Here is a 21,805-nt window from a genome sequence, read left to right as displayed (position 1 = left end):
TCAGTTTCCACTCCTTCGTGAGTTTGATCGATTAAATTAATCAATCAACCTTCCCCCACTACATAAATAACTCTCAATATGCTTTGAATGAAACGTGGCTATTTTGAAGAATTTCAATGTAAAGCGCGTTTGAGTTATTTAACACTTTTGTTTCCTCCATAATTCCATGTGTGTTCCTACGTAGTTTTGATGCTGTTAGTGAGAAACTGCAATGTCAATAGTCATGAGAATGAAAGAAAAGACGTTAAGGGTGTGTGTGTCCAAACTTTTGACTGGTAGTGTATATATATTTTTGAAATCTTTGTCCAAATGCCTCCGACCACATGGATCAAACTCCTCTCCTCCACCTGCACTTTGCGACGGACGCAACCGCGCATGAAAAAGAAATGGAAGCGACGCAGCAACGGGGTAGAGTAAAATAGTTTATTGTAGCAGTACAGATGAACAGAAGGCACACCTACAGTATCTGGCATTTGTCAGCATCTTTGTCCAGCCTCCATCCGCCAGCTCCTCCTCCATTCATACAGTTATTTGGCAAAATATACCATGACACCCGAGGACTCAAAACGCTTGGAAGCCGTCCAACTTTGAGACACACTTGAAACTTTTCGCGGGGCATGTTGCTCTTTGTACGACACGAAGCAAACGCAGCCAATTGAAAAAATAGATTTAAATATCATTATACACCTCTTCTACACGTTGAAGCGAGTCAGCTATACAAAAAGGCAAGAAAAACACGCCCCCTCTTGGTACCAACGAGTGGTAAGCGGATTGTAAGAAAGTCCATGCTGATTAACTAGCATCGTGGCTGCAGTGTTACAGAAAATAGGAGAAGTACCTTTGTCATAAAACGGTTTAGGAAAAAACGTACAAGCTCATATCGTCATAATATAATAATAATGGCAAAAAACGTTAGCTTTCAATACAAGGGAAAAAAAAAAATAAACGAGACATTTCGATATACACATTGATAGAAGCACTGTTAGGTTTTTGAAAAATACAAGAGTCCCTTTGAAACGGCAAAGTTCACCTAAGAAATTAGCAAAAGAGTGCCATGGCTTCCAGATAGTTTTTTGTTTGTTTTCTCTTTTTGGTTGAAGTACAAGGTCCCAGAGTTCACATATATATATATACGGAAGAGGACAAAAAAAGGCGACTGGTCATGCTAACAACGCTGACAATCAAAATGCTAGGCTCACTGCGACGACTGCGGGAGGAAAAAGAAGTCATGAAGTTCTCTTTTTTTTAGAAAAAAAAAAGTTGTACTTCTGGAAAGTTTACATGGGAAGAACAAAAAAAAAAAATAGAATAAATGTAAATGTACAAAACACAAATGGGTTTCGTAAGGATGACGATCTGTCGTGCAGAATCGGGTCATTCTTAAATTCTGGAGTGCGTACCAAAATATTGACGCAAGCCAATTTCTGAATGGGGGAAAACTCGCACAGCTTCCCACCATGAGTAAGTTTTTTTAAAACCATAAAATTAGAACTTTATCCAAAACGATGGGATTTTTGAATATTGGTTAAAAAAAATAAAAAAGAAAGAAAATATGACTACTTTCTTGCATTTTCAGTGTTATTTTATGACAAAAAATAAAATCAGCTCTACATTTTGAAATGTTTCGAACCTTTTAATTTGCCTCCCGCCGCGTTAATCCATTGCAACAAAATCCAAACAGGAGTGAACGAGGGCTGGGAATTTTGTTTTCACCAATGGACTTCACACTCTACACATTTTCAGCCCCAGGCTGAATCGTCTTCCTCTTTTGAAGAAAAGGTTTAGTTGGTTTTTTTTTAGTTTTTCTTAAAAAAAAGAAAGAAAAAAAGCAGTTTTCTGTGGCACACATAAAGCAGGTATACATCTTTAAAAAAAAAAACGAAAAAGAAAAAATCTCCAACACTGCTCAGTGATTCAGGCTCTAGTGTGTGTGTGTGTGCAGGTCCAGCTAGTACGGGTAGCTGTCAGGGAAAGCCAGCCCCTGGATGCACTGCTCCACGCCCTCGGCCAGGTACGGCCCCTCCTCCTCGTAGCCGGGCAGGGCGAAGCCGTCGTCGTCGCCGGCGGGCAGCATGGCGTCCGGGTCGGCCTTCAGGCTCGGCCTCTGGTTGTCGGGGAACGCCATGGAGAAGAGCGCCTCGGGGTTGCACACAAACTTGTAGACATATCGCTCGCCAGCCACCTGGGGGCGGGGGTAAGATGAACAGCGGGAAGAGGGAGATGAGTAATGTGCAACCGGTCGGATCAAGTTTGCTCCTTTGCAGGGAACGCGGTCGCTAAATATTTGCTTTTTGGGAAACATTGTGAGTCTATTAATTTTCATCAATAAATGTGCCGCATTTTGACTTGTTCGATGAAGGGATACAAATTCAAACACACGCGTTGGTGAGTTGACGTTGTTTTTTGCATATCTAAGACGGGCAACTAACCCGAAAATGTACAACTAGCCAAACACCTTTTGTGCCACGCTCCATTGAGTTGACATTGCATTGTCTGGCTATCCTAGGACAAGCATGGGCAAACTACGGGCTAATCTGGAAATTATATTAATAGTAAGTCAGTCATAAAATTGCTGTATTTCATCCATTTTTCAGTGTCTTAAGAGACATTTCAATAAAGAGCTAAATACCGTGGGGCTTCAAAGACACTGATTTGGTTGGAACTTTGCTTTTCTTCATTTTCAATTGACAATGAAGCACATGTTTTCTATCCATCCCATGATATATTTTTCTCTTCTATGAGGTGGCTCACATTCTCGAACCTATTGTGGCTCCACCAGTCAAAATTATTTTATTTTTTTTCCTATTAAGTTTTTTTTTTTTTTTTTAGCTTGCTACCAAATGGGAACTCAACTACTTTGCGTCTTCGTCAATGTTTTCAAAGAGAGAGAAAAAAAGTGAAACCTGCCTTTACCTTCTGCATGATGCCCTTCTCGTAGTAGTACCTCAGCGAGCGGCTCAGCTTGTCGTAGTTCATGGCCGGTCGGTTCTTTTGGATCCCCCACAGCCGGGCCACCTGACCACAAGGGGGCACCAAACGTTAATCCACATGACATCTCAAAAGCGATTTTTTATTTTTTATTTTATTTTTTTTTATGTTCTGTCCCAAGGTTCAGCCGGCCCACCTCTTCGGGGTCGATGAGTTTGAACTCCATGTTGCGTCCCGTCCACACGATCAGGTGCCGGTTGGCCGGGTTCTCCAGCAGCGTGAGCAGGAACTGCCAGAGCTGCAGCGAGCCGCGGCGCTGGTACGGCAAACCCTCCTGCTTCACTTTCCCTGCTGTGGCACAGACACACGGTGGGACACAGTGAGGGCGGTGTTATCCTCAAACACCCCCCCAAACCCTCCTTTTAAAAGATGCGTAGAATTTAATCATAAAAACGAAAGAAACTGTGAAATTTGGAAAATAAATTATATCAAATTTACAATCAATTTTGGTTTCGCTTGAAAAAATTTTTTTTTTTCCGGGTTAAGTCAACACTGATTCTCACTGACATGATGAGTCTAACTTCCTGTGTGCGGGTGGCAACAGGAAATGTTGCCAAATGAGGACACAAAAATATCCTAAAACGTCATCATTTAAAAAAATGTTTAAATAAATGTTTCCAGGGTGACAATTTCTCTCTCTTTTTTTAGCAACCTCTTCTGATTTACATTTTATCAAAGCAATGCTGCCTATAGTGCCCCCTAGTGGAAAGAACTAGCCCTAGATGGTACTTAAAAAGTAGGAAAACCGCTACTACTACCACTAGTAATAAAACTTATAATAAAACTACTACACTGATAATAATAATAATAATAACAATAATAATGATAATGATAATGATAATGATAATAATAATAATAATAATAATAATAATAATAATAATGATGTCTTACTGTCGAGTCTCTCTGGCACAACACACGTGTCGTCGTAGAAGAGATGAGGCTCTCGGTCGTGGTTGACCCCTGTGAGGTCAAACATTGTTTGTTTTTAATAGAATGTCACGCAAGCTCAAGATTTAGTTCCAGTAAAAGAAAAAATAAATTAAATTAAAAAGTGGACAAGTCAGAGCCACAGTAAACTCACCGATGTTGTTTGGATACAAGACTGGAGACTTGCCAAATGGTGACGACTGGCATGTGTGAACATCTGTGTGGAAAACATGGGAGCAAATTGTCACAAAACTGAATTATTCTTTCATGAACCAGTGGAAAAAAAGACAGAGCAGGTGACTAACACAAAAACAAACACACACACACCTGAGTCAAAGCCGAAGTCTCGCGGCTCCTGTTTGATTGTGACGTGGTTGAAGGCGTTCTGGGGCTGGCTCAGGCCCGGCGGCGGCGGCGCCCTGGGCTCCGGGTAACGCGGGTCCACCAGCTCCTGCTTCAGGTCCCGGGGGCCCGGCAGTACCAGCGGCTCCGAGAGGTGGCGCTGGTAGAGCGGCCGCCGGTCGTGGCTCGGCTGCGGCTGGTAGGACGAGGCCGCTAGCGTCTTGTCCGGCGGGAGGAAGGAGAGGCAGGGCTCCGAGAGCTGCCGCTGAAACCTGGAGAGGAAGAGGAGGAGGAAGAGCAGGAAGAGGAAGGATAAGTGGCAGCTCCAGAGTTGGGAACCTGGAGATGAACCCACTGACGGCGGCCGAACCTCTGTTCTGTGCTGAAAGGTGCGGGTGGGCATCCGATGGGTGGGCGGGGCAGAGCAAACGGCTGGCTGTGATTGGTCGCCTGGAGGCCGTGGTGACCCGGGGCGGCGACCTGGGCTTGTAAGTGCTGCTGTGCGGGCGGCGGCGGCCCAGCGGGGGCGCACCGGCCGGGGGGCGGAGCCTTGAGCCCGCTCGGCTTGTTGTCGCAGGCACTGCAGGGAGGAGGGGGAGAGGGGCGTGATCACGTGACCTCAGGGAAGGTCGCTGCCGATTGGCCGACGAGTCTCGTTTGTTACCTGTAGCTGTAAAGGCACATGTCAGCCTGAGGCGTCCTGCAGGGGGAGAGCTCCTTCGACGGACTGTGCTCCCGCTTCACCTTGCTGACCGGTGGCCCGTGACATATCACTGCAAACACACACACACACACACACTTTTATTGGTATACCGGCATTGATTTACTACGGAAGCGCATTGCATTCACTGGATAAAAAAATAATAATAATTGGGCACTTTAACTCGTAATTACAAGATCGTGATCTTGTAATTACGACAAAAGATGTCGTAATCGTGAGATCGCGATTATTATGATTATGAGATGAATTCCCATCTCATAATCAGAACTCGTAGTTAGGAGATAAAATAAAGAAAAAGCAAACGTCTGCAAATCCATTCTAACCAATGGCCAGCGATGGCGCTATCGCAGTTAATCTGCTATTACTACCTTGTCAGTTTGAGACACGCAGCAATACTTGCATTTCTTAAACCTGAGGAGGGTATTAACATTAGTATGTCAACACTGAGATCTTTTCTCGTAATTAATGACCTATTCTTTTTGCATCCAGTGACTGCAATGTGTTTGCGTAGTTTACTATTTAAAAAAAAAAGAAGGAAAAACCCACTACAGTGAAAAAGGTATAGGCGGAACATAAAGTCTGGTCTGGTTTCTCTCTTTTTTTGGAGAGTGTTTTCTGGATGTATCGCCATGGCAACAGCAAGGACAGATACCTTGCGCTGAGGACCTCGCAGACAGGCAAGACATTCTCCTTGATCTGCTCCTTCATCTTCTTTTCGGTTGCTGTTTTTTTTTTCACCCGACTCTAAGCGAGCAGAACAATCGGCGTATCGGGAGAGCGCTGCTCATGAATACATGAGCAATGGCAGTTTGCAAAAAAAAAAAAAAAAAAGAAAAGAAAAGGACAATCAACTTTTATTGCTTTGTTCGGGCCACGGGCGGCGCTGCGCTGTAATTTCAGCCTTCCTGGATTCTCCGCCTGGCTCCCGTGACGACACTAACGCTTCCACCGGCATCAGAATTACTGCCGGCGTCGTCAAGAAAGTCGTAAAAAACGCTCGCGCGCGCCGTCATCGCAAGTTTGTTTTGTTTTTTATGAAGCGGCAGCAGGTGGAGTTGAACGCGACAGGTTTTTTTTTCCCTGTCATTTCCTGCCGACTATCAGCGGGGCTGGCGCGCTGCCACCAGGCGCACTGTAAACAGCACAGTTATTGATAACGCAAACACTGGATCCACGTCCCCGCTGGCCTCAGGGGAGGGCGGGTGGGGGGGTTAGAGTGGCGCGAAGCTCCGCCCGTGTTTCTAAACAGCCGCTCCGACACCATGAATAAAGCATGCGCGTGTGTGTTTGTCCGGGGAACACGGCCTCTTGTTTAAATAATAGAGGAGGAGCGGATACTCACAGCTATTGGACTGGAAATCTGGAACAAACTGCTCGTCATCGGGAACCTGAGCTGGAGGGGCGAGGGGAGGGGAGGAGAAAGTGGAAGTGTTTCAGCCGCGCAACAAAAAACACAATCAGAGTTCCTCAAGGCCAAAAGCGGCAAAGAGGAGGAGAATTGTTGGCGCCAGCGTCCGCGCTTCCCACCTTCTGCGATCCAGATTTCCTGGAGCTGGCTCAGATCTTGGAAGAGCTCTGCAAAAGACAGTTATGCAATGCAAAATTACAAAAGGGGAGGCGGTGGAGGTGGATGATGATGAGGAGGAGGTGGTAGGGGAGGGGGGGTGACGACAAGTAGCTGCGCCGCAGTTCTATGTGGAAACGAAGCGCTGGCCGGAACGACGATCGCTCCGATCGGTCGCTTTCCGTGCCGCAAAGATGACTCGTGGCGACGAGTATCGTGTAAGCCGTCAATGCCGTTGAGGCTGCTGAACAAGATGGCAGCAGCAACAACAAAAAGAAATCACTAGTCTCCCCCTACATGGGACAGACAGAAGTGACTTTACTTCAGAGGCTGGTTCCCAAACGGTGGAACGGGTTTATGAAACCTCCCATCTGGTCTTTCAGGTTAGCGCGGCAGTACCAAATAAAAAAATACCCTCCCCCCCACCCCACCCCACCCCACCCCAACCACACGCCTCCGAGACATCACTTTGGGCTGGCTAAGCACATATGATCCCAGTGACTATTTGGATTATTCGAAGGCAAGACAAGTCGAGGTCCTGCAAAGGCAAATACCGTAGGACGGAACATTGTCAAGGTAACTGAACCCTGTCCCTTCCACCACAGCCGGCAAATACATTTCATCACGGCTCATTCATCTCTTTGAGATCATTTCTTTACACCCCCCAGTGTGGACTGACCTTCCGTGTCCTGAGCCAGCTCGGTGTCCATGAACTTCCTCTTGCGCTCGCTGAGGCATTTCACTGCTCCCTCTGCGTGGCATTTCTGGAAATTTTAAAGAAGGTTTTTACCAAAACATGGCCGGAAAAAACACGCAAATGAAGCTTGGCCGTGCGGCGTTTGAAACTCACGCTCTCCGGATACACAAAAGGGACCTGCTGATCGTAAAATCCATCCATATTTGAGGCAATCTTCACCCTGCGAAGGAGGGAAAAGAGATGTTGAGGCACATCAGTGAACGTCCTACATCCCTACCATGCCATTGCGTGTATCTTTAAGCCGTACGACCCCACGCCAGGGTTTACGGTTGCTATAAAAGCCTCGTCCTCAATCAGGCTGTTATGCAAGCTCCTGGATGTTCCAAGTGACATGAATACAGGCCGCAGGAAGAGCGAGAGTGCCGTTTCCAAGGGAAGGGCCCGGGCCGAGAGCAGCTGTGTCAGTCCATTAAAACGGGGGCAACTTTTCCTCCCGTCAGGCCGCACTGCAGGCGACCTTGAGGCCGCGTTTCATCAGTGGGGCGGAACAAACGTTAGTCGACCACATCTTCGCTCCGACGGTGCCGGCGCAGCGACGTGCACAGCTGACGTGTGGGCGGACGGCACAGATTGGATAATTAGGAGACGGAGGGAGTGATGAACGATGAGCGAATTAGGAGTATTAGACGATGAAAATTGCATTACGGGTCTCATGAGAAATTTGGCAAAGCGCCAGGCGCAGAAGCCAATCCCAGGTAAAAGTGGGAATAAGAGAAATAAGAAAAAAATGAAGAATGAAAAAAATAAAATCATTTAAGTTACTCTGGCAGCGAGATAAGACAAAACTGTAAGAACAAAAGTCAAAACAACCGCCTGAACATAATCTCAAAACTTGTAAAAGCCAATGTTAGCCAGAGTTACTAGATTTGTGCCCCGCAGACAATTTATTATCCAGCATTAGTGATTCAGTGTTATTATAAATGTTATATTGTTGATAACTATTGTTTTTTAACAAAAACATTTTAATTCTTATTGTTCATTCATTCATCAAATTCATTATTGTCAAATTTAAACATTGTTCTGTGATAAAACACCATATTTATAACAGTAAAACAACAGCAGCTGCAGCACGTCATTTTCATCATTTATATAGATCATTATTGAGAAAGACTCTCACGCTTTACTTTGACTTTTCGACTCATCAGGACAAGATGACTTGCTACTTAGGCCAGGCCATTTCTTGGAAAAGTGACGGCACTCAAAAAGTACCTTTTTAACAGCTAATGGTAAAATTAACAAAACGCCCTTTAACATTTTTGACTCAGTTTTTTATTTATTTAATTTTTTTTTTTAACTAGTTAGTGTTTTAAATTGAATAATAACACATTAAAGAGGGTGGTGGTGGTGGTGGGATGGGGGCGGGGGGCAGCAGCAACTTCTAATAAATGTCGTTGCAACCACATTGTTGCCCGGATTGAAATAATAATAATAAATAAATAAAAAACTGTAGTCTTGCAGATCATTTTAACCACGGCAATAATAACATAATAATAGCAATATTGTTTTTGCGAGTCGGCGGGGCGTCGAGGCGTGACGCAGCGGCGACAACATACACACACACACAAAAAAACCCGCACATCCCGAGAGCTCGTTGTTTTTCTCAATGAAGTTGAAACTTGATCCTGGTGGGTGCGGGGGGGGGGGGGGGGGGGGTACAAACCATTGATAAAATAAAATAAAGGGGGGGGGGGAAATAAGCCACGCAACGCACGTACATTATCACCGTTCTGCCGAACGACGCACCAAAACGAAAAAATAACGTCGAACGACACGTAAACGCACCTCGGGAAAAAGGGAAACTCACGGAAATGGACGCGGGCTTGCTTCACTTTGATTTGTTTTAGAAAATGGCGTCTCCCCCCCCCGCCCCCCCACCTCCTCATCGTCCTCCTCCTGCTCCCCGCTAGCAGCCAACAACACAAACCACGACGACGGTGCCGCTTATGCAACGGAGCTCGGCGACTAAAGAATAAAAACGAGCGCCCCCGAACGCGTACAAAAGCGAACACAGTGCATAAACTCACCGTATGGAGTGAAGTTTGGTCGTCGGCGTAAGAAAACAAACGAGCTCGACGCAGATTTCTGTTCTCTCTCTCTCTCTCTCTCTCTCTCTCTCTTTCCTTTCGCCTTCCCTACATCCCCTGCAGCGTCGTCGACACACTCGGCTGTGGGATTTTACTCAATGAAGGCTTCGTGTCGCTGGGATGCAACCACGGCACGGCTCCCGAAGTCCTCTCCCGGGCCGCCCATTGGTCACCATCAGCCGTCACTCAGGGCGCCGGCCAATCGGCGCCAAGGCCGCGCTGACGTCCGTCCCCTCCGTGTTTTTTATGAATGGCTGCGTTTCATTCATGCTTCTGAGCTCCTCTTAAAGGGCCAGCGCCGCCATTCCGTCAATGAGGGCGAAAGTAAATAACCTCGGAATCAACCGCCCCAGTCAGAGTCAGATTCGAAACGAGGGGAGCGTATTGATGGAATAGTTTGCTTTCGAACTCATTTGAAGTGGCCGTGTATTTATTTGTGCCTTTAAGAGTGCGATTACTTCACAAGAGAGCCTGGTTTTCCTTGTTGTTGTTTTTTTTCAATTGGTCTTGATACGAGGAATTCTTCAGCTGTCTCTCTGGATGTGACAACAGCAGGAAGCAATGGCTGCTCGCGCCTCAAGTAGCTGTTGAAGGAAAATAATATTTACACGTGAGGAAAGAAATAAGAATGGTTGCTGCGGCGGCGGCAGTGGTGTGATCACAATGTCACATCAAAGTAAGGTCAAAGAAGAGCATGGAAAGGTTCTGACTGTCCAGAGTGGAAGCTGATGTCATAGTGTGTGTGTTGTTTATGGGCTGAGCGGCAATCATGTTAATCCATGTGAATCTACCACTTCCTCTCCGCCTTTGGAACTCCGCCCTGCCCCTCCTCCCCCCTCCTCCCCCCCGCCCCCCCACCCCCACCCCACACACACACACACACACACACACACACACACACACACACACGCTCCTTACAATGTGCCAATAAACAACAGATAGCAGCAAACAGTCACCACTTGATGCAAATGGCGGGACAGCCGGGGAAAATAGGAACTATAGCTTTGTTTGGGACTTCCATAATTAAGGAAATATACCCAAGAGGGACATCCCCAGGCTGCAGTGGTACTTGACATTGTCATCGTACCCACATGGCACAGTTCCCTCAAGGGCCAAGTCGCTTTTTAGAAAGTAAACGCTGCAGCACTGTTGCCTTCACAAGTCGCGCTCCCACTAAACACTGACTCCCCCCTGCACCTCTCTGGTACATGCTCGACAGATTTAGCCGAGGATCACCGCATGACTGCCTCAGAGTTCATTCATCTCCGTGGGTGGTTAAGCCGTCTCCCCACTTTTAAAATCCCTCCTTGATCTCCCCCGCCCCCATTTTTTTGTTTAATTTTTGTGACTGAGGTCAGTGATGTGTGTCAGCTACTTTTTGTGTGTACTACAGTGGGGTTTTTTCTAGTTGATTGTTTTCACAGTCTCAAGGATCTGCGCAGGGAGAAACTGAAGGTCTGCACTGCCGATGCAGTTCGCAGGTCCTGGCAGGTCATAACAAATAACTGAGGCAATCGATGAGACAATTGCATGATTCTGACCCTGACATGCACAACCCGTTGTGCAGATATTGTTTCTCAAGGTTTGTCTTACATTGTGAGTTTGTCTTTACTACACCAAAATAAATCTTTGACCTTAAAATAAACTTGTCATGCAAGATATAAGATATAAGAGATTCATAACAAAGAACTGTTGGCCTGCGGTAGTTTTAACCTGATCAAGCTAGACATTTTGACAGAAAAGGATCGTTTTCAAAGTGCAATTTGTGGATTCACCTGTGAGTACATAAATCAAACGTTAGATAAGTATAAAAACGCTTGAAAAACAATACATGTTAGTTTGTTATTCTCAGGATCAAAGCTCCGTTTTTGTCTTCAGACTGCACGAGGCGTTCAGGTGCTGCGCACAAAGGCCACAGAGGTTGTTGTTTTTTTTATCGCTCCAAATAAAAACCTGCTCGATCAGCGATTGGTGTGTGCCAGGAGCCGTGTGGTGCGTGCCTACAAGACCCAGTTCAGACATCAGCTGAGCTCAGCAGCTCTGTTACTCATTTGCCAAAACCTCCTGTTTAGCCGGCCGTCACATGTTTATGACTGTGGCCATATCACACTTTGTGATTAGAAGTTATTCCCATTCGGCCTTATCAGAAAACAATGATACAATACAATATATATTGCATTGGCCGTTGGGGAGGTGTCAGTGTGTGTTTGCATGTGTTAAGCCATGGAAGATTTAAGAGGATCTTTTTGGATGCAGAACCATTCTTAAAGAAATGGTCAGTTTTCACAATTTAGTTAAATTCCTGTATTTATTTTATTTATTTGAGGAGGTGGGGGAGGTGCAACATATCTTAATATAGTACTTGCTGTAGTGCAGAACATCCACTAGATGGCCCTTTCATGACACCTTTTCAGCAGCCAGCAAACGTTTCATATAGCAAAGACATTAGTGTAGTACGCAGTTAAAAGTAATCATAAAAATCATAAAGGTTGTGTGTTATTTTTTTTAGAATTGTATTTTATATGATCTATCTATCTATCTATCTATCCATCTATCTATCGAGAGTGCTACAAATTCCTCCGTTATGGAACAGTAGAGATAATGTGCATTGTAAGACACGCTTATTGATCTCTATAATCTCAACAGGTGCCTCAGGTGGTTTAAAGGGGGATCACTGAACATCTGTAGCTGCTGGAAATCAGTCATTAAAAAACATTGTTTTTTACGTTTTTATGTTATTTTTCAAATTTCCCTGCGCCATGAGACTCAGGTAGGCATTTCTAAAAATAAGTCCTGCACCAAACCATAGACAGCTGTGATGCTGTAAAGTAGTCCGTCCAACACGCTGTATATTATTTCACCTGTGTGTGTCTGTCCATCAGCTGGACGTTGGACTCAGCTGTATTATTTTTTCCTCTGCAGTCCCTGGCAACAGCTGTCGGCCGGGAACAATGGCTGCCGGCATACCACCGCCCCCAATTGGTCAATTCCTCGGTGAGGTTTTGTGGCCAGGAATTAGCTCGGCCCCTCGTAGGGATCAGCCACTGGTCAGCGAAAAACAGCACACCGCCATGCAGCTTATGGGCGAGCACGGCTGAGTGGCCCTTGCGGCCTTGTGAGTGGTTTATTCAGTCTTCTAATACCCAGCAAGTCCTCTAAAATTTGCAGAACTACCTGGACATATTTGGAAATGTGTCTCGATCCTTCTGTTCACTGTGTGCATAAATGGAAAATTTGTCATGCAATTCGAAAGTAAAAGAGAGAAAGATAGCACAATCCCAACTGCTCTGCAGTTTTTCTGCACTTTTATTTTGGAGGAGGGTGAATTTCAGGCTGGCGAGTGGGGAAAGGTGTGAGACAGGAAGCAGGTCGGGTTTAAGGTGCACCTCTAATCCACAACGCGTCTGATGGAGCCCACAGACGAGTGGAGGGCGCCCCACTCGGTGTGCCGCATGTACTCGCCCTTCTCCAGCAGGTACTGGCACCCCCTGTAGTTGGGATGCTCGTAGAAGACCCAGGCACCCTCCTGGACGTGGGCGGAGTAGACGTCCCGGTAGCGCCAGCGGTCCTGCAGGTTAGGCACGTCCTCACTGAGCTCCATCATCTGGCCGCCAAAGTCTGGCCGCTCGTAGATGCGGATCCTGTGCCTGTTGGAGGGCTTGAATGTTGAATAAATGACAAGTTAAAGCGAAGCCTTGAGCTGGCTCGGTGTAATCACTGGCGGCTGCTACTGATTTGCTTCCAGGGATTAGATCAAGTGACATTTCTGTGTCAGAGCTAGTGACAGAGCTGTGTGGCAGCGAGCAAGTGACACATGGCACCAGTAGGATGCTTTGAGCTCAAGCCATTCTGCTCAACTGGCACAAAAAAATCTGATTGGTCTGCTTCAAGGTGATAGACAGAAGGTGACGGATGGATGCGATGAATCAAAGGTCCAACGGGCTCCAAAACTGCAAATAAAACTCAAAAAACTATGTCAAATGATGCTTATATGCATTGAGTGAAAGTTACGGTTTGCTAGCTAGCTACCCAATAGCTCTGTCTTATTAGACGAGTAGCACCTCAGGGGTTATGTAGCCCCGTTCGATGATGTTGCCTTTGAGCACCAGCATGCTTAACCATCCAAATAAAACAACAACCTCTGCTGACGTGTGACCTGGTTGCATCCTGTCATCGTATCCATGCGTATTCATGGTGCAGGAAACTTAAAAGGTACCAATTATTGACCTTATTAGAAAAGGTTTCTGACAAAAAACCCATCAGACCCTTTGGGCTGAAATATTTTTGTAATGCACACGAGCTACAAAGGTGAAACAAAACTTGAACCAAAGCCTTTCCTCGACAAACTCACATGTTTGAGGAGGCGACAGGAGCGGATGGTGTCGTTGAAGCCATTCCAGTTCTGGTAGTTGGGGTAGTCGCCCCTCATCAGGACGTACTGGTAGCCCATGTAGTGAGGTCTCTCATAGATGACCCAGGTCCCGCCCTCCACGCGGATGGAGTTGCAGCGGCCGATGTGGGAGCTGAGCTCAGGGCAGTCACTGCTGCATTCATAGCAGTGGCCCTGGAAGTTCTTGTCCTCGTAGAAGTAGATCTGCAGCAACCAAATGTCAACTTCTGTAACGACTTTACCCAATAGAACAAACATTGGTTCAAATATTGTTAAAATGCAGCTGTACATCTGCTACGCTAGTCGTTTGCAAGCAATGTGCTACAGTTTTGTTTTGAACATTTCAGGATTGGATGATGTTTTGTGACAGTTGTGCACAAAAACAATGGATCTAATTGCACACTAATACCTTCAAGATGGAACACGTGAATAACAGTGTGTTTTTTTGCGCAGCATGGTGCCCTCAACTGACTAGTCAGTTAACTTGCTTTTACTCAAAAGACAGAATGAAAGAAGCAGCTTTGTTTAACAGATGAAAATAGATTTCACAAGACTCACAAAAAATGTTTATGTGACACAATTTCTCGCACAGGAGGGCGGTCAAATAAAACGCGGCAAAATAAAGTGTGCAACTCTGACAATATACTAATACATTTTTACAGAACTGTCTCCGCTTCAAGTTAAATGTAATGAGTAACCGTTATATGACTGCGGAATGAACTTGAAGGACACGTTGAGAAAAGGTTTCACTCACCTTCCCTGTGCGCTCCATTATCACCGATGGTGTCTCCTCACCCAATCAAAGTCCCTGATTCACGCTGCATTACTGAGGGTTCCTGTTCATATAAAGGCTGATGAAATGCAACGGCAGTGGATTTTTGTTTGTCATGCAAATTAGCTCCCCGTTAACGTTGGTGCACGAGCTGATGCTGCATTTGTATTAAAGTACACAGCCTTTATAATGTGCTGTTTTTTTTTTGTTTTTTGTTTTTTATTGCTGCCAGTTGGATTGCAGAAATGTTTTTGGCCGCGTCCAGGCCGACGCTGGGAAAAGACTCGATCGGTTTTGTTCAATGCAACGGATGGAGTATGAGTGTCAATGCCGGAAAGCATAAAGAGAAACATTCTGTCACTTTCTCAATATATCATATTTTGCACATGGTTATCAGCTTCATTGGCATTTGTGAGTGCAGTCAGCCGCCTGGCCCACACCAGGCCACTGCACTTGTCAAACAGGATTTTAGTTACGAGGAACTGTGCTCACTTCATAAAGGAGTTGTGAGCTGCAACAGTTTCTAACATATATGATTCAATATTTTGATCCCCAACTTCATGCTGTCGAGGAGTCAGGTGGGTTAGCTGCTGGGATGCTGAAACATCTGCAATCGCAATAAAGAAAGCCCGAGATGCCACAGTGTTGTCTTTGAATATTTTATTAGTGACAAATTCTGAATAAAGACGGTAAAACGTGCCCATCAGACGAGCGTCGCCGTGACATATTTAAGCTGTTTTACACCATCATTACAATTATAAAGTCGAAGCTAGCCTTTGGTTGGACCATTCAAAACACTGCCCCCTACTGGTGCTTTTGAATTTGCTTTGTTGATACAGTGGTTACAATGTTTTTGCAAAAGGCTATTGCCAGTGACTTTTACAGTTAAGAGAGATTTTTTTTTATTATTCAGTCCTAAAACATTTGGATTGGATTGGATTTGTTGGCATTTGTGTCTGTTGAAAACGAAAGCTGTGTTTTTAGCTTAAAAAATATTCTACTGTAGGTTTGATGTTTGCCTGACTGCAGGTTAAGTGGGTATAGAAAATGTATAGATGGAAGTTTGTTTGTTTGTGTTGGTGGTATCTATGGTTAAATAGCATAGATAACGTTGCATGAGTTCTGAAAGATGAAGAAGTGGTTTAATCTCTGACTGTCCAAAGGTATAATGTCTCAAAATGATAATACAGCTGCTTACTGAGTTCACAAATGTGATTATTAGCTAATACTATTAATAGCAGTGTTTGATTGATACAAATATGAGTGATAGTCATACAACTCTAATGCTGCAGGGAAATTAAAATAATGCAGGTTGGCCATCATAATTACAAGAAAGAAAATTGTTTAATCTATTTTATTATTATGTGGTGTCCTTTAGAGCATTGAAATAAGCCTTCAAATAGAATGTATCAGAGCATGGTGACATAAACAACTGACAAGCAAAGGTTCACTTCAAGTCACAACTTTATTTTTGACAAAGTACTTTCACACTTGCTGACACTTTGTGGAGGCTGCGGTCTAGTTGGCCGAGACGCGGCGGATGGACCCGACGTTGGGCTGCATGGCCCCCCACTCCGAGTAGCGCCGGTACTCGCCCCTCTCCAGCAGGTACTGGCGCCCCCTGTAGTTGGGATGCTCGTAGAAGACCCAGGCGCCCTCGAACACCTTGCAGGAGTGGACGTCGCGGCTGTGCCAGCGCTCGTGGAAGACAGGCATGTTGTCGGCCACCTCCATGGACTGGCCCTCGAAGTGCGGCTTCTCCCACACTTTCATCCGCCATGAGTTTCCCACCTGGAGGCGGAGAAGCAAAGGATGTTGCAAGATGGAAATCTTCTTGCAAGGTGCCCCCTGGTGAGTCCTTTTGCAACCCGTTCTAACTGCTTGCCTCTTCACTTGCACACTGTGCAGCAAGTGCCCTACCAGCACGTGCACACTCACACACAACAGGCATTGCAAATAGACCTCACCAGGAGGGTTGCCAAAACCAACGGAAAGAAAAAAAAAATGCTGTCCAAAAGTGAAAAAGTGACTTGCAGGACACAAAAAAGTAAAGGAAGAAGTAAAACTGCCAATGCTAAAGCATTTTTTAAGCTTGCTAATCATGCTTGATGAATACAAAATTCTAAATGACTGTGTAAAGACAATTCTACTGTACATTTGGACTGACTAATGAAGAATTTGTAAAAAAATTGAGGGAGGAGACAATCAAGTGCCACTTGATTGTATGTTCGGCATCTTAGCATTAAACAAGCTTAAATCAGGTGGAAGCCAAAGCACACATTCAACAAAGTTAATGCATGCTTTTACTCACGTTACGGATGATGCGGCAGGAGCGGACGTTGTCGTTGTTCCCCAGCCAGCACTGGTACTCGGGATACTCTCCGGGGCTCAGCACGTACTGGTAGCCCATGTAGTTAGGCCTCTCATAGATGACCCAGAATCCACCCTCCACTCGGATGGAGTTGCAGTGGTTGAGGTACCGGTGCAGGTCACTGAAGTCATTGTCGCACTCGTAGTAGCGACCCAGGAAGTTCTTGTCCTCGTAGAAGATGATCTGGACAGACAGCAGAAAGCGTAGTGAAACAGCAGTGTGAGGGTCAGCGTTGGAGAAACATGAGCGCGACGTGAGCGAAACCCACCTTCTCCATAGTTAATCAAAAGTCTAATTGATAAAAAACATTGATGGTGCCACTTGCAATATTCTCTTTATACAGATCGGGGACAATAACACCAAGCACATGGTTCGCTTTGTGCCACCTGGATCATTCTATCAGCAGTTCCGATATTTATCCAGGCTTATGACATTGTGCCAAAGCAGTCGATCCCATTTCCCTAAACAATGCGAATGCAAAGCGCAAAGCAGAGCCAAAGCCCCCCACAAACCCCACTACCACCCCCCACCCCCGGGTTGCGGCACAGTGTGCTGACGAGAACAGGTCCACTGCAGGACATCTGGTTTGGAACCAAACGCTTTTGAGCTGAGTCAGTGGCGCAGCAGGAAGCCACTAGGTGCCTCACCTTCAAAATAAAAATATCGCGCACAACAGCGCACGCGTACGTGTACGGCAGAGATCACGGTGGAAGATGAGGAAACGTCTCCTTCCTGTGTTACTGTGCCAAAAAAACCCAAAACAAAACCAGTCGCCTGCGCCCAGAGGCGGGATGGGGGCCGCCTGCCAGGTTAGCCAAGCCGGCTAATGTTGCAGCTTGCCCACAGAGGGCGCCACACTGTTGTTGACACAGCTTTCAGTATCATCTAGCAAAAGGTAGCCATGGCTTTTCAGGGATCGTCGTGTTGATTTTCCAGGCAATGAATCATATTTGATGTACAAATAGCTGTCACAGTCAAATAGTGACTCATGGATTTACAATATTTGTTTTAAGAATGAAAAACTTGTTCAAGAGAAAATTATTTGTTAAAGTATATATATATATGTACATATGTGCATATGTACATATATATATATATATATATATATATATATATATATATATATATATATATATATATATATATATATATATATATATATATATATATATATATATATATATGTACACACACACACACACACACACATATATACAGTATATATTTATATATTAATGCATTTAACTCAGAATACAGAATACTCACGTAAAGTCACATGAAACAAGGCGTTATAAATCCACTGAAGGCTGTGCGTGCACTTCTTTTTTCTTTTTCTTTTTTTTTTCTTTTTTCCTTTAATAAAAAAAAGAAAAATTTCCTAGGAATTTGCAGTGGGCTTTGGGTTACAAGCTTTTCTCAGCGTTCAGCAGAGCAACCCAAGTGGGCTTTAGCAGGCGGACAATGTTTAATTTTTAAAGGGGAAAGGGGAAAACAGCGCTGGCTAATCTGATGAACTGCCAGCAGGCATGCTGGTCAAACTGTGCCTGCTTAACGAAATGTTAAAAAGCAAGACTTTTTTCCCTGAAACATTTGCTTACAGTTATGAAAAAATAAAAAAAAATAAAAATCAGGCTGGGGCCGGACACTAGAGTGATGCGGGAGGTGGATGGTGATAAAAGAAAGAGGGTGGGACCACGGGACAGACAGGCAACAAACAAAGAACCAAAATTTCATTGAAATACCATTAGAAATGCACTTAGCAACACAAGAAAAAAAGAAAAAGAAGAAGAAGGCTCTCAGACCAGAAGGAAAAATCCCAAAAGAAAATAAGCACACACTGTTGTCTTTCCATTGCGTTTAATTTTGAAAAGACAGCTGACAGACGCTTCCATGACCAATGTGTCAAAACTAGCCTCAGTACAGACACATAGATAGATAGATAGATAGATAGATAGATAGATAGATAGATAGATGAATACTTTATTAATCTCCAAGAGAAATTTGCATTTACAGCAGCTCGACAAGATACGGAATAGTACAGAGAGGCATGCAAGGTTTTGAACCAACACTTGGAAACTTCCCAGACCAGGAAAAGCAACAAAGTTGTCAATACGTGTGTGCTTATTTCTAAGTGCCCTTGAAAATGTTGTTTTGTTTATGGCTCGAAACAGGTGCTATATTTTTTAGCGTTTTAAAAAATGAGTGAGATAGTGGAAGTAGTGCTATTTACTCATTAAGCTAATGAATCTTCTGCACAATCAGTGATTCATTCTTTTCACCTCTGTCATTGATTTTACACAAACTGGAGCGTTGTCGGGGGGGCAGGGCAACAACACTGCCCCCCATGGGCAATATATGGGCGACGCTTGGTCTTTTTTTTCTTAAATTGATGAATATAAATATAATATAATATAAAAACTTAAAAATATATTAATTTTTGTTTATAAAGGTTCAGTTGGATCAGTTGGTGTTTTCTTTGATTGTGTAAGACGCTTTAAGACGCCTATGGCTAGCTAGGACTTAGTACTTTATAAATAAAAGTTGGTTGATTGACTGATTGATTAAAGGAACGATTACCTTTTTAAGAACGGCATGTAGTGGGACTGGGGAGAGTCCAGAAGTCAAAGTTATATTGCATATATTATATATAAAGTATATTTCAAATCGATGGCTCCTCATCTAAATCAAACTGTTTTCGAGAAGATATTATCTAACGATGAAAACACTTGAAGTTGTCCACACCACGAGACGACACAGCAGTCGGGTTTGCTTCTTATTTATTGATAATCATGTCAGCGAAGGCACTCAGAACGGACGTCAAGCTAAAACTCCGTGATCCGGCGGAAGGAGCCCACGCCGGGCGAGGCCGCGCCCCAGTCGCTGTGCTGCCGGTACTCGCCCCGCTCCAGGAGGTACTGCTGCCCCCTGTAGTTGGCCAGGTTGTAGAACACCCAGGCGCCGTCGGTCACCACGCAGGAGTAGGCCTCGCGGAACTTGAAGGTGTCATACACTGAGGGGCAGTCGTCAGAGCACTCCACCATCTGGCCCCCGAAGTCCGGTCTCTCGTATAGCCTCACCTTCCAGGCACTACCGTAGACCTGTGGACGGATGGCGCAAAGTGATTAGCGTTTGCGTTGCCTAGCACTGCTTCATATGTCATTAAAGCTGTAACCAAGCCAGTGTTTGTAGCAATCAATGTGAGTTTGTATTTTCTAACAAAGGTTAAAGTTTGTAGTTTGCTTTAAATCCTTTCAAGGTTCAAGCTAGCCAGCTAGCCAGCTAGCCACTTCCTGAACATTAACCAATTTCACAACCCCAAACTTATCAAAGTTTACCACCTTCAGGAGTCAGAGACAATATATATGTTCAGTTTTTCTATGCTTATATTGCCTCGTTAACTTGTTAGCCAAAGCTAGGGATCACAACTTGACCGAGCAAGCTAATTGCTAACTTGCTTCCCTTTGGAGAAGGTTATCCAATTTGCTGTGAATTACAATTAAAACCAAAAGTTAAAAGATGCTAAACGGTTGGGTCTGACGAAAACAGCACCTCACAGCCCGTATTTCTATTTGCCTTTTCGTTTTTTCTCTTTTTTTTTTTAAAGGGAATGTGAACCGGCCCCTCACATTCTTGATGGCGCGGCAGGACTGGACGCTATCATTGAAGGCCATCCACTGCTGGCTGTCGCCATACTCCCCAGGGCTGAGGATGTACTGGTAGCCTTTGTAGTTGGGTCTCTCATAGATCACCCACACGCCACTCTCCACCCGGATGGAGTTGCAGCTGTTGAAGTATGTGTGCAGGTCGGCACAGTCGGTGCTGCAGTTGTAGCAGCGGCCCTGGAACTTCTTGTCTTCGTAGAATGTGATCTGTGTGCAGAGGAGAGAGTAAACAAACCAACAACCTTCAAGTGCAAAATGGGTTTTACTTTTAGTAAAACATCCGGTTTCCCTGGTAGGTTTTTCACTCACCTTCCCCATTTTGATGCTCTCTGTGCACTCTGCAGCCCCATCATAGCATATATATCGATAAACAAAATGTGCAGAGTGGGCCAAGTCTTTGATGCCCAAATGAGGTGAGATTTACATATCAGCAAAAGGGCCCAGTGCAGTTTGATTTGCTTTTGTTCCGGTCCGATGATGGCTCCGTATCAAACGCGTGCTGCTGGAACAGTGAATGCCGAGTCAGTGTCAGGCAGCTGGTGGAAAATCAGCTTTTAGTGTGGCTGCCAAAGGTTCGTCGGTCTCTCCAAATCCAAATCCTAACCCTAACTCTCCATGTTTACGTTGGAATGACCGTATATATACGTATATACGAGTGCGTGCCGTGTGTGTTTGTGTATCACAATGCCAATTTGTTCTCTTTTTTTTATTTGCGTCTCCCTCTCACGTTTTTCAGCAAGGCCTGGTCGCGACAAGTTTATCTTTATAATGTGCACATTGATGCCAATCTGCAGTTAGTCCTTAAAAGACCTTTGAAGGCCTTGCCATGTAGTGACAGCAAATCCCCATGGATTTACCAAAAGTTTATTCATCCAATCATAGATTCATTCAATGCAAAGAGGGAAAAAAAAGTTTGCTGGTGCAGAGATTGTTGAGTGCAGTTACTACTAAAAAATTTGACCGCACAGAGTAAATCTGTGGAACCAAAAACAAAACAAAGAAAAATTCAAGGGAATTCGTACCCTGACGTCTTGCTTTACTCCTGAATAAAAAGAATAACTCGAGTTACGTTTTGAGGGACGATACCGGATGGCAGCGGTCCATTAGTTGTGAATTTTCCTCATTTTCACATTCTAAATGTAGGAGCATCCATACATTATTCTGGGGAATAAAGCATTCTTTACGTATGACTATACAAGGTAACTGTCAAGTTGTTGAGATGTTAGC

At 44.7% G+C, this 21,805-nt stretch overlaps 4 protein-coding genes across 4 annotated transcripts; all 4 read right to left on the bottom strand.

Annotated features, from left to right (window-relative positions):
* Positions 1 to 409: 409 nt before the first annotated feature.
* On the bottom strand, positions 410 to 9,535 carry LOC142882216 (ETS translocation variant 5-like). The gene is made up of 13 exons (XM_076016808.1): positions 9,324 to 9,535; positions 7,393 to 7,459; positions 7,222 to 7,306; positions 6,506 to 6,553; positions 6,321 to 6,371; positions 4,922 to 5,030; positions 4,628 to 4,837; positions 4,243 to 4,529; positions 4,070 to 4,132; positions 3,880 to 3,948; positions 3,125 to 3,279; positions 2,914 to 3,015; positions 410 to 2,182 (listed from the first exon to the last, which is right to left on the bottom strand). The coding sequence occupies exons 2-13, from the start codon at positions 7,438 to 7,440 to the stop codon at positions 1,949 to 1,951; spliced, it is 1,461 nt and encodes a 486-aa protein (XP_075872923.1). The 5' UTR covers positions 7,441 to 7,459; positions 9,324 to 9,535; the 3' UTR covers positions 410 to 1,948.
* Positions 9,536 to 12,646: 3,111 nt separating this feature from the next.
* Positions 12,647 to 14,031, bottom strand: LOC142879382 (gamma-crystallin S-1-like). The gene is made up of 2 exons (XM_076012634.1): positions 13,735 to 14,031; positions 12,647 to 13,041 (listed from the first exon to the last, which is right to left on the bottom strand). Exons 1-2 carry the CDS (start codon positions 14,029 to 14,031, stop codon positions 12,772 to 12,774), a joined length of 567 nt encoding a protein of 188 aa, XP_075868749.1. The 3' UTR covers positions 12,647 to 12,771.
* Positions 14,032 to 16,063: 2,032 nt separating this feature from the next.
* On the bottom strand, positions 16,064 to 17,543 carry LOC142879077 (gamma-crystallin S-1-like). The gene is made up of 3 exons (XM_076012401.1): positions 17,185 to 17,543; positions 16,857 to 17,099; positions 16,064 to 16,336 (listed from the first exon to the last, which is right to left on the bottom strand). The coding sequence occupies exons 1-3, from the start codon at positions 17,191 to 17,193 to the stop codon at positions 16,064 to 16,066; spliced, it is 525 nt and encodes a 174-aa protein (XP_075868516.1). The 5' UTR covers positions 17,194 to 17,543.
* A 1,980-nt stretch (positions 17,544 to 19,523) lies between these two features.
* LOC142882206 (gamma-crystallin M2-like) lies at positions 19,524 to 21,628 on the bottom strand. The gene is made up of 3 exons (XM_076016796.1): positions 20,532 to 21,628; positions 20,372 to 20,375; positions 19,524 to 20,014 (listed from the first exon to the last, which is right to left on the bottom strand). The coding sequence occupies exons 1-3, from the start codon at positions 20,894 to 20,896 to the stop codon at positions 19,739 to 19,741; spliced, it is 645 nt and encodes a 214-aa protein (XP_075872911.1). The 5' UTR covers positions 20,897 to 21,628; the 3' UTR covers positions 19,524 to 19,738.
* Between the last annotated feature and the right edge of the window lie 177 nt (positions 21,629 to 21,805).

The sequence above is a fragment of the Nelusetta ayraudi genome, unplaced genomic scaffold (genome assembly GCF_046127955.1).
Source record: "Nelusetta ayraudi isolate G7.1 ecotype Tasmania unplaced genomic scaffold, CSIRO-AGI_Nayr_v1 ptg000006l, whole genome shotgun sequence".
NCBI classification, from domain to species: Eukaryota; Metazoa; Chordata; class Actinopteri; order Tetraodontiformes; family Monacanthidae; genus Nelusetta; species Nelusetta ayraudi.
This window is presented reverse-complemented; position numbering and strand designations above follow the sequence as displayed.